Source organism: Cyclopterus lumpus, chromosome 7 (genome assembly GCF_009769545.1).
Source record: "Cyclopterus lumpus isolate fCycLum1 chromosome 7, fCycLum1.pri, whole genome shotgun sequence".
Taxonomy (NCBI): domain Eukaryota; kingdom Metazoa; phylum Chordata; class Actinopteri; order Perciformes; family Cyclopteridae; genus Cyclopterus; species Cyclopterus lumpus.
In genome coordinates, this window is record NC_046972.1 from 17552026 (window position 1) to 17564521 (window position 12496).

General features: G+C 43.4%; 1 protein-coding gene across 3 annotated transcripts in view; it reads left to right on the forward strand.

Annotated features, from left to right (window-relative positions):
• The first annotated feature begins 254 nt into the window (after positions 1-254).
• Positions 255-12496, forward strand: part of plekhg5b (pleckstrin homology domain containing, family G (with RhoGef domain) member 5b) — a 34993-nt gene continuing 22751 nt past the window's right edge. For 2 of the 3 annotated variants that reach the window (XM_034536460.1, XM_034536461.1), the window contains exons 1-7: positions 255-585; positions 1325-1425; positions 10407-10548; positions 10833-10932; positions 11122-11182; positions 11468-11559; positions 11652-11788. In XM_034536460.1, the coding sequence (XP_034392351.1) occupies positions 1327-1425; positions 10407-10548; positions 10833-10932; positions 11122-11182; positions 11468-11559; positions 11652-11788 (631 nt within the window). In that variant the 5' untranslated portion in view covers positions 255-585; positions 1325-1326. The remainder of the gene's footprint in view (positions 586-1324; positions 1426-10406; positions 10549-10832; positions 10933-11121; positions 11183-11467; positions 11560-11651; positions 11789-12496) is intronic. The other variant, XM_034536462.1, reaches the window with a different exon arrangement.

Consider the following 12496-nt stretch of genomic DNA (forward strand, 5'->3'; position numbering starts at 1 on the left):
TGTGCTGGTGGGGTTTGACCACCTTTTACTTCCCACTCCTGGTCACTTTGGAAGAAACTCAACTCCACTAAATTAAGCAGGAGAGTTTATAACAGGCACGAATGAGACATGAAGTAGACTGTTGCTCATGGAGTGCGGTTTACATCTTGATCAGCTGAAACGCAGATGGAAAACTTTGCTAATACTGAAGAAAAAAAGGGCTCAGTTTTACATGAGTCAGCCAGGATGTGTGTGTGCGCTTGTGGGGGTGTGATCGAGCAGATAGGCGTGGTTGATGATTTTCTGCGTGTGTGTGTTTGTGTGTGTGTGTGTGTCCTCCCAGTAGACTACTGTAGTAAACAGAGAGCGAGCCTCTCCGCTCTGTCACGTTCATTCGATCCCGCCGGTCTGCTGTTTTAACCCCGAATGTCAAGATTATTTTGAAACTCTCTGAGACACGCACACACTCATCTGAGGGACTACAGAGCAAGCTCGATCCAGGCTGGGACTACAACTTTCACCACCTGCTGTCTGTTGGAGATATTGATTGGTTCTTCTGCTGAAAGTCAAAGGGGTTGTCTATCCTGGGAAGTGGAGTTTTCTATGGTAGGTAAACATAGTGTAAAGAACAACCTTTCTCTTGGGAACCTTTGTGTGACAATATTATTATTAAATAATCTATGAAGTGCTGAGAGTGTGTTCCAGGAGAACCATTAGCATGTGTTGTTGTTGTTTTTAATTCATTCTGTAAAAGCAAAGAATAGACTAAAATAAACTAAAATAGGACTGCAATTGTCCATTGTTTTCATCACCGATTTGATATATATTTATTTATATATATATATACTGTGTATATATGAACTCAAGATGACTTCATCAAATGTTCTGTTCAACAAACAGTCCAAACCCCAAAGGTATTTGGGATGCTTGTAAGACAAGGAAAAGCAGCAAATTCTCCAAAGCTGGCAAACATTCAAGCATTTTTGCTTGAAGAATGACAAACGATTAATTCCTTGTCAAAATAGAGGAATATTGTTCTTTCGTTTGACGTTTTCTGTGTGAGGCTGTGAAGGGAGCGCACATTCGCATCGGTGCAAACCAGCAGTTGTAATCTGTTTTTCCTCTTTTGTCTGCATATCTTACATCTGCTTCTTATATTACCAGCCCAGTCGTACCCCCTGGCACCCACCAGACTTCTCCCCTTTCCATATACTTTATATCAAATTGGAAGTGGTTTAAAAATCAAACCTAAATTACGTTGGAATACCCAGTTCCCCCCTCTCTTCCTCCTTTTTTGGTCTTGTTCACCGCCCTCATGTCTATCTCTCTCTCTTCTGCCCTGAAGCTATGGATAGGAAGGCTGGTTGCGTCACAGTCCAGCCAAGATTGCCCGAGACAGCAGTCGGTATACTTGACTTTGTTAGAGCAGAAAGAGACCAGCTGCTGGTGAGTGGTGCTTTTCTAACGTAATCTCATTGATCACCCTGAATTTAATAGTGTTGGCTGTGTTTAGTTCTTCAGTGTTAAGAGGATTTCGTGTTGTTCCTCTCCTTAAGAGGCAACTTGAGTGGGATTTTTTCCCTCCATGACGAGACCGTGACAGTGGCATGTGTCATTTGGTTGTCCTGTAAATATTTGACTCTGCTGCGGGGGTTTTGGGTTCAGATGTATTTTAGCTTAAAAACAATCACAGAAAAGTTCAGTTGTTTTAAGATTGTTCTATATAAAACGTACAAAGAAACTGAGACATAATTTCCTGTTGGCAGTTACAATTTATGCTTGAATTCAATGGAACAAAACAAAAAAGCCTGACCATATCCAGTGAGTCCAATAGGAAAATGAGTTGTTGAAGACAAGGAGGTAATATTGTTTCATGGGCAAACACCGGCTGCATGTTGAAACCTACATTTCACTGGAATGCATAGTCTACTTCACGAGTTACTGTATCTCCTGCGAACATGTTTGTTCCTGAGTGTGTTGTTTGTTGTTGATGTCAGTGTGTTCATAATGGCTCCATTTCTTCTAAATTGTTCATTATTGTGTAATCTGGGGAAAACCTGCCCCATCTTTCTTTATGTGTCACTGTGCGGACACGGATATTATTATGAAATGTTGTGTGCAGTCTAATAACTATCCAAGTAAATGAGTCAAACAAACTGATCTGAAGTCTTGATATACGTTTTTTTTTAAGGTTTTATCCTAAAATACATTATTTCGGTAGACTGATTTTTAAATGTGGCCATTAGATAAACCCCTTTCCCGAATAGTGATTGTCCAATCAGGGCTTAGCAACGGAAACAGCAAGATCCTAATTTAGTTTATTTGCCTGGGCGCGTGTATCTTCAGGAATATAGCGTGTATGTGGCCTTCATGTGTATATCCAGACTCTTTGGACAGTTTCTCATTTCCAATGTTTGTGGAAACCCAACTAGCTCGATGAACTGAAACCTTCATGTGACAGCCGTCGCTTCAGCTCACAGAATTGACCGTTGCCAGCTAGAGAGAGAGAGAGAGAGATAAGGGTCGTGCTTTTGTTTACCTTTGTGGGAAATCAAAGTCCCATTGTTTCAGAAATCGCTATTCGTTTTGCCCGGTGAATCTGTCAGTGTTATTATTGTAAACGACACAAATGCCACGCCAGAGAAGGCAACAGTTATTAGGGAACGGTCATCTGTCTGCTCGTGTTATTATTATCCAGGTCTGAGCAAAGTTTAGAAGGGATCCTTTAAAGTGTGAGTTACATGTTGTTGAATTTCTAGTATTCCTTATGAGGAACAATATATACACCTGCTCTCCTTGAATGACATCATCCTGTTAAACACCTCTCCTCGTCCCCATGCTTATCACTGTGGATCCTTTTGACACACACACACACACACCTTTTGCTCCCCCCTGAGAGGATGAAAACACAAAGTGCCTCTGTTTGAGTAAATCCGATTGCAGTACCAGAAATGAGTTGGGTTAATGAGGAACAGGCACGCAGAGAAGGAGGCAGCCTTGTTACATAACAGCCGCTGTAAAAAACAAAAAAAAACAAAAGGCCCTGGCTCTCCTCCTCCGCCTCACAGCCCGGCCAGAGGACAGATGGCGGCAGAAGAAAGCGAGCGAGCGTCGGCGGCTCTCTCCCTTGCCACTCCTCAACAGATGCATCGTTTATTTATTGAAAAATAAATCAGACTCTGGGGCCAGGCCTGCCCAGGCTCCCCCTTTGATCCCCTGTAGCCTTACTGGGCGCTGTTTTCAACCCCACCTACTGGGCCACGGCTAATGGCAACTCTGTATAATGTTTAGGAGAGCAGGCCATCTCCGGCACACATAGGGAGGCCCTATGGGGTTGTGTGCTCAATGAAAACTGGCTCCTGCAGAATAAGGTAGCAAAAAGGTAACATGAAGCTTAACCCTGGCTCGGTCTCTGTCAGCTCAGCTGGAAGGAGCGCACTCTGCAGACATTTAACTATTCTTTCTTTCACAATCAATCATGCTTAGTGCAGTCAATATTGGATTGTGTGGTGCAGTTAAGAACTAATAAGCCAGTTGTGTGCAGGAAGGTTGAGTGGCCGAGGGGTGTATTGAGAAGGTGTTTGTAGTTGGAATATTTAAATACTAATTATAATCTGTGAGTGCTGTTTTCTGTTCCTGTTCTCAAAGGTTATTAAACGGTTAGTGATATCATTTTCTAAACTTATTTGACTCTTGCAGCAGTTTAATGACCTCAAACAGCTTCCTCTTGCAACAAGATCAACGTCAACATTAATAGTATTGTTCTGCAACAACTTTTTCTTGGTTCATATCATTATGATAAAAATCCATTTTTTGTTTTAAAAAAAATAATATACGTTAACAATCAATTTGAAGATGACACCTTGTGTGTGGGAGTGTGTGTTTATTATTAGATAAATTACTAATTTACTAATTGAAAACAACTAACAACTATAATGATTGTTTCTTCCAACGTAAAACACTTTTTTTTCATGGTTAGCTGCGCCAGTGTTTGTTTAGTCTCTGCACTCTTTACTGTGTTGATGTATGAACGGGTCAAAGGTCGGCATTAGTGTACTTGTGTGTGAAAATGAGACAGGTTATCTTTCTATCAGTCGTAGACTATGAACCACTGATGATGTGTACTTGTGTCTGACTTTTGGGTTATCTTTGAGAGGTTGTAGAATGGTATGAGTTGGTCTGACCAAAGTCTGTCTGGATGTTTGACTGCATTCATTTGAACAAGCCTGTGCACGACCCTGCCTCGCCTGGTGCTCACTAATTATTTGCGGGCACAGGTGTGTTTATTGAGATGCGTTTTTGGTGTGTTTTTCTGTCTGAGAGAGAGAAAAAAGACCAGCGTGGATTTTGAAAGAAAGAAAATGGGACGAGATGTTGACTCCCACCTCTCATGTCTGATGAGGAGCGGCGTTAAAGCTAAGATAACGTACTGCTTAAGAGAATTTCAACCAGTTGCCAAATCAGTGATGACTTTCGTGTCAGGACAGGACCTTTTTTTTAAAGCGGCCTTTTCTGTGGGAGTGGAGCGATGATGGTACACATTAAAAGTTGGCCCCTGTAATTAAACACAGTGTACCTGGATGTCACCCTGTTCAGTGCAATGAGACCTCTCAGTGTCGGACAGAAGGTTGGCCCAAACAATACGGTTTGAGCTCAACCCAACCAAACATTGTTCTTCTCCATTGTCCCCAACATGAAGCATTTATCAAGCTGCTGTGCTTTGTGTGGATTCAGGTTTGCCTTGATTTTGTGTGTGTGTGTGTGTGTGTGTGTGTGTGTGTGTGTGTGTGTGTGTGTGTGTGTGTGTGTGTGTGTGTGTGTGTGTGTGTGTGTGTGTGTGTGTGTGTGTGTGTGTGTGTGTGTGTGTGTGTGTGTGTGTGTGTGTGTGTGTGTGTGTGTGTGTGTGTGTGTGTGTGTGTGTTTCAACAGTGACAGAGAATAGAGTTTGCTCTATGGGTGTTGGCATAAACCTCATTTATGCAGAAAACTCATTCATAGTCAGTCCGATCGATATCCAGATTTGTTAAAGGGTTCTAAGGGGTCTCCACTCGGCCAAAGTTTGAGTAAAAAGAAACCTCAGACCTTGAGTGAAATGTTTGTTTTTTGTAGTTTAATAAAACAAACGGAGGGGTTCCTCTTCCCCAGAGAAATAATCTAGCTGACTGCATCATGGCAATATCAGGAGAATCGCATTATCTCCGCTACTCGGAACAGGATACAGCTGTTATTTTTAATGTGTCCCAATACATTTAATCATTATTCCATATTTTGTGTTTCTAATCTCGTTTTCAGGTTGTTGCTAAAATCACACAAACTTTGAGTGTTTTTATAGCTTCTCAGCCAACAAACGGCGATACTTGAACTGAATCTTTGAGTTTAAGTTACTTGCAGATGTTGAAAGCAAACCTCGGGATTCACATTTACCTAAAATGCTGTTGAAGTCCAACTTGAGCTTTACACAACAAAACAAGGAGAGCCTATTCTCTCCCTCAATATACAGCACGACACTTGGCTGTGAGATAAACTATAGCCTGCGGCTCGAATATCCTCTTTTTACTCTTTTAAAACACACACACACACGCATGCACGTGGTGATGCATGCTGTTACGTAAGTGCTAGGTGTGCTCTGGCAGCACTAGCTGTTCCGTAGGAGGGCCGGGTGCAAACGGACCGGAGGTTCGATCGGGGCTGTTTCTTGGAGATCGAGGGATCATTACTGAGCAGAGTCACGCTCTGCTCTTCAAAGCAGCCCTGTTATGAAAGGGTCTTGTTTCACATCCAGTCAGATCTGCAATCTGCGTTTTGAATTTCTCTCCGGTCATATAATTCCAATGCGTCATTTAATTCCCTACACCAAGACTGATTACCCACAGATTTTCCAATCTTCCAGCGAGGATTTTGGCAAGCCATCCGTACTTGATGTAAAAATGTTCTCGGGAGGCGAGATTGTGACTGTGGTTGAGGATGTCGCAGCCAAATTTTAACTGCCAGACAGGTTCCGGCCATAATTAGAAATCGTGTTCAAAACATTTGCATCTGAAGTTAATGCAACTGTTTCCCAGTTTAATGTCTTTAGCTTCAGCTGTGTGAAGTCAGTGTTGCAGCAAGTGTGTTGCCTTCACATGTTGCGTGCCAGTGTTGGAAGGATTAGGTGTTAAGGTAATAATCCTGATTTACCTCAGAAGACTCTAGTCATCTTCCTCTAAAGAACAGCTTTCGTACAGCTGAGCGACCGGAGTGCGGTTCATGGATGACACGGTCTCGCAGCGAGTATGCCTGCGTTTGTAAGTCCATGTCTGAGTGTTGGTGTGTTGGCGTGTTTGCAGGATGTGTGGAAACAAGGGGGCATAAGCAGGTGCCACGTGGCGTTGGACGTGCTAAGCCAAAACGAAGGACTGCTGAGTGGCTTGTGTGTGTGTGTGTGTTCTCAGCTGTTGAGGAGGGGGATGCATGTGTGTCTGCGTGTGCGTGCGTGCATGCAGTGTTTCATCTACAGTCACTCGCGCTCCCCCCCCCCCCCAAACCTCCCCTCTAATCCAGCCAGATCTGAGAGCAGTCATGTGGGGGGTGGGGTGGACACACGCGACACACACAAACACATGACACATTTCTCTCGCACACATTCGCATACACTAGGGTAGGAGACGGTGGCCTCTTGTCAGCTGTCCTGCACGGTCACATTCTCTTCCAGTCAGCTTTGCTCACACACTCCTCCTCCACTTTGATGTGTTGGGAAAACTGACTCCAGATCCAGAAACGGACAGAGAATGAAAGTCAGGTCATCCTCATACCCAAGTATCAATCATCCATCTCATTGTTAGGAATGTTCAGTATTGCAAAAATCCCTATTGCACATACCCTGACCTGAAACGCAGTTATTTTTGGGTTTATCTCTTCACGTATCTGTCATGAATGTAAGATTACAAGCTTTTTCCGTTTGGTCTCTTTTGAGCCTTTTCTTCAACCTGTGATGCACTCGTTTGTCTTGGCTAAAGCGTCAGATATTTCCAGCAGCTTGAGCTGCAGCAGGAATGTGAACACCCCAACTTGATAGTGAGGAAGGCCTACCTTTCCGGGTTATTGTCTAAATATGGCATCTGATTTGCTCTGGCCTGGCCGTCGGTCTTCACACCGCCATGGAGAACATGCCACCTCTGTGCGACGCGAAATTTGACTCCGCTGCACGAAAATGTGCGTGCATGCGCTGGCGTCGCCTTCAGAGAGGCATAAGCGGGCGATGTTTTAACAGATTTCCGTGACTCGTTTGCCTCCACCATTGAAGCTGTCTGTTTGGCAGCGTGGTCGTTAAGCAGTGAGTCGAGGTCAGTGACTCAGTCAGAGGTGAGACACTTCACTCCTCCGTACCTGCAAGTAGTTGAACGTCATCAACTGCAACGATTGAGACATTACCAGAATTTTACACGGTTGCTGTGATGCTCTTTTACCTGAGTCACTGCACAGAGGGCACAAGACTAAACAGGAACTCACTTTGATTCCCGAAAGTACAGCACTTCTTGTTCGTCCTGTTCCAGACATTTCTCAACATTTCTCAACAAATATTGGATGGATTGCCGTGACGTTGTACGTCATAGTTTAGATCTTGTCGGGGTTGTAAGTCACGGATCAGATCAGCACAAATGAAAATATGTTTTTTTGGGGGGCCGATACCAATTGCTCATTGTTGATTATTTTTATTTACCAATATATAGATTATTTTTTGCTGCTGTTTTTTAATTTTTTATAGCAGCTGGTGTACTACTGTCTCAAAACTAAGTCAGTGTAAGTCATTAAGAGTTCTAAATGTTATCCCTTTACTTTGTTAAAGTCATCTAACCACTGGTTAGCATGCCCGTCTTTCAATCGGGGGGATTGCGGTTCAATCCCCGCCCTAGTCGATGTGTCCTTGAGCAAGACACTTAACCCTGCATTGTTCCCTGTAGCTGTGTCTAAAGTGTATGAATGTAACATGATTGTAAGTCGCTTTGGATAAAAGCGTCAGCTAAATGGCATGTAATGTAATGTAATGTAATCTATATATTTTTGTATAAAAACCCAATTTAAGATGATTAGGAAATTAAAGATTGTATTTTTATTGTTGTTGGAATTAGCAGTTTACTAGTCTTAGGAAGTTAATCAGGTGAACATTTCTCTCTCTAATATCTATTTTATATTGCTGTGAAAACTGAATTGTACACAATTTCATTTGAACACATCATGACAACGTTATTTATGTTTGCCCAATACTCATTTTTATTGAACAAAGCCTTTCCGCATCATAATGTAACTTAATGTGACTGCCAACCCTAACTAGCTCTTCTGTTGATTTCAACACTGATTTGTTGTTGACAATGTAGCATTATCAGAGATCAGTGAATCACACAACATGTTTTAATATCGACTAATAAGGATCAACATTAACACTTTATTTCACATCATGCCGATTAAACTCTGTTGTGAAGTATGACACTAGCATATGACAAACAATGATGAGACTTCATATCGAGAGGAAATCAACAATCTTGCAGAGTGGTGCTCACAGAGCAACCTTCTGCTTAACGTCAGCGATGGAGCTGATTTCAGAAAAAAAAAGAAGGCGAAGACGACCACACAGCCACTAGCATGGCTGTGTGCTTATGTTTTGGTAATTAGAGGGCAATACTGGTTGATTACAACTTCATAAATTTGGCCATTATTTCTTGCCATGTCGCACTATGTCTTCGTGGTGCCACCTTGTGTTCGGATCTCAGCAACTACTTTAATAAGTACAACATTATTGTAACTGTTAGAAATGAGCATTAACAATGAGATTGTAATGAACAGTTGATCCTTGAACACAGTTGTGCTTACTGGAGGAGAGCTGTTCACGTTCACCACAGTCTGAGCCTCTCTGACTCTTGCCTCTGCCTCTTTCTATTTTAAACCTCGTTCTGGTTGGGGGCTCTGCCTGGGTACTGACCCTGGTTGCATGACAGGAAGGGAGGAGTCTGTGCTGCTGGTGGCAGAGGAAGAGAACGAAGGGAGAGAGGAGAAAAAGAGGAGAAGACCCATGTCTTGCGGAGCTCATAGCGAAGCTGTTTAATCTCTGCAGGACCGTCGGATGGCTTTGACAGAGCACAGGCACCAATTAGGATGCACGATTAGGGGGGCTTTGTTCTTCTGAAAACGTTCTGGATGGACCTTTTCTTTTTTTTTCCCCCTTCCTTCCTGCTTTGGGTTTATATCTTTCCTGTGACTCCTCATCCTCCCATAACCTTATCCCTCCCTCCGTCTGTCCTCCTCAAGCCCTGCGACTTGCTCCTTGTTAAAATCTGAGATTATACCTGGCTAGACATTGAGAGGAGTGGATTAATAAGGCAGCTCGTGGCGTGACGGGGGTACACTGCATTGCGATTCAGCAGGCTAACTAGGTGGCTCCTTGGATGTTTATTTGGGTCCTGGGTGCCTCCTGGCATGGATATGGAGCCGGTTTGCAGGAGTGGGGGAGACTCCTGCTCCAATCTGCAGAATATGACGGTAGAGTACCACTCTGAGTGGGGACCGAGTCACTTGTATTCAAATCTGTGTAACTTGATTGTATTCCGTTATGTGTAGCTAGGGCGTGCGGCAGTGAATATGCAACAATATAGTTACTTCAGCAGGCTTTTATAACAGTGTTTTGTCAGCGCATGGCGTCTACCTCCTGCATATTTATAGATGTTGTGTTGACATGAAAGCGCGCCTCCCTTGCTTGCGCTCAAACCCCCGTTGTGCACAGACACACTGCTCCTCTGGAGTACATGAACACAATGACAGGAAGTGCATGTGCTGCATCTCCATTGTATCTCCCCATACATCCTCGCTTCCTGAGCAGCCGAGTGTGGGTGATGGCGATGGGTGGCAAAGGGCAGAGTGATGAGATGTGGGCGAGCCCCATGGTGCTCTCGAGGTGAGGGAGAACGGCGGCGGGGTGGGTGTCCGGTCTGTCTGGGCCGAGACAGAGAGATCCTTAATCCTTCAGCCTTCTGCTGCCCGTCGTCTCGGCTCTGGAGCTTTTGGAGCTCTGCGGTCTGGAAGTTCCCCAGTAACCAACCTGTGGTCGGTTTTAATGTTTCTCCCCTCGGGATACGATTTTTCGATTATGTAAGGGTAAGCTGGTCCCAGATTAGCACACAAGGTGAAAGACTAACTTTAAGTCAATTAGTTGTCATCCCACAGAGGGGGACAGATGGTGGGAAGCTGGGAGTCACAAAACCCCAGGAATGCCCGTGGCAGCGTCTGTGCTCATGGCAGAGGCTCTGTGGCAGAAACAATAGTCAGGCAGCGAGATACTTAGTGTGTGTGTGACTGTTTTGCCATTTTCACTTTTTAAATGTTTTAGTATTTTTATGCAAGCAGTTATGTGATCTGACTTTCTCTTGTCCTCTTTTCCGCTCTGTTTCTTCTTTTAGGTTTGCCACCACCCAGACTGCCAAGACCTGAATAACAAAGGCCCCCTTCACCTGTGCGAGTCATGTGACTCACGCAGCCACTCGGAGAACACAGACAACATGCACTTTGACCGGCACCCCCGATTTGACTTACAACCTCAAGGTAGACTTTCATTGTTGCTGAATTTGTTAATCCCACTCTTACAGTGATGTTTTACCCATTGCCTCATCACAATGACAAACGCACAACGTTTTTATGTCTGAATATTGCAAACCGTGTAATATATTTATTTTCCTCTCCCACTCTACCTTTCCATTAACAAAAAACATATAAAAATCTTGACAAATTAATGAAGATGACCCGTTAAAGCTTGATATTAAAGGTTGCCGTAGCTGTGATCTATCAGAAGAAATGACTGCTGTTATTTGTTTTGTTTAACTTTTTAGCCTCCATCCTGGCTCGAAACGTGTCCACGCGCTCCTGTCCCCCGCGCACCAGCCCCCCCTCCGACCTGGAGGAAGAGGATCAGGGGAACAGTGACCGCGGGTCGGTAACCATTCTTACGTGCTAGGGTTCATCTATTCCTGCATGCCAGTATAACTCTTTTATCTCTTCTCAGTGGAGGATGAATTACAACCACGTAACGCCAGTTAGACATCTCTTTTTTTAAGTCTTGATGGTCACTTTTTAGCATTTTCTCATATGTTTGATAATGTGTGTGTTACTGTTTTGCAGGGACCGTAAAACAGGGGGGCTGAAGTTGGTGAAAAAGAAGACACGGAGACGACACACTGACGTGAGTCATCACACAAGCACATGGACTGCAGGGTGAAACATAAAACAAGTTATTTGTAGAAGCATGGCTTTTCATAAACGGTGTCGCAGCCACCTTTTTATTCTCTGAAATGCTGACGACATATTGGCTACTCCCAAACTGCTCTGTGCTTGAGTCGGGCAGCGCAGTGAGGAGGAGCCCCCCTGTGGCTCTCCTGAGAGCACATGTTCAGCACCAGCCCGGGGCGGACCAGCAGAGCTGCAGCACCACCTGTGTAAACTAACAGTGTGTCTGTTCCCTCTGCAGGACCCCAGTAAGGAGTGCTTCAGTCTTAAGTTTGATCTCAACGTGGACATAAACACAGAAATTGTACCTGCAATGAAAAAGAGAACTCTGAGGTAAGAGGGGAAGAGGAAGGGCCACATAAAATGTATTGCAAGGGTTTGATATGAACCATAACTAAGAGCCTCTTCTTTCCTTGTGTTACCAGAGAGGTGCTAGGTCCAGTGTTTGAGAGGAATGGCATCGAGCTGTCCCGGGTTGACTTGTTCCTGGATCAGTCCAACACACCGCTGTCCCTCAACTTTGAGGCCTACCGTTTTGGAGGACACTACCTCAAAGTGAAAGGTAAAAACACACCACGGGTCCCATCGACGATTGTCAGCACAGAATCAACCCCATCTTGCAATAACACCCTTTCCTCTGCTGCAGTCTTGAAAACGCATCTATTGAACTGGCTTACTCACTTTAGCTGCAGCATATTTTCATGAGATGCTACCGATTTTAACGCATTGCTGAGCTATGCTCTGTTGCTTATTATATGTTTTGTCGACGATCTAGTATAGATATAATATATATAATATATATATATAATATATTATTATTAGAATGAGTCAATGGGGGGGATATGTAAGGGTGGCCAAACTTTTTTGATTGTTGGTCAAATACAGATAAATATAAGTCATGGACGGTAATACATGTGTAGTTTTCTACCAGTTACATTGTAAAAAAAAAAGCTGTGTTTCTAGACCAGAAACCCACAGAAAATAAAAATAACATGACATTACAGCAGTTTATTGGTGTGCCCACATATTACAAACAATTGTTATATTTCTGCTGCTCTTACACTTTAATTTAAATTAATTAAATACTTTTAAAATGTAATACAGTACATGGCCTAAGTGCCCAGTTACAATATTAGGATGTTAAGTGCAAATCTGTAAATAAGTCAAGTTAAAACGGCTAGAAATTGCCAAATACCAAATCACTTACAAGATCACCATGCAAATGTAAATATAATTTATTAAACTGTAAGTCGAATATTAAGATGTAACA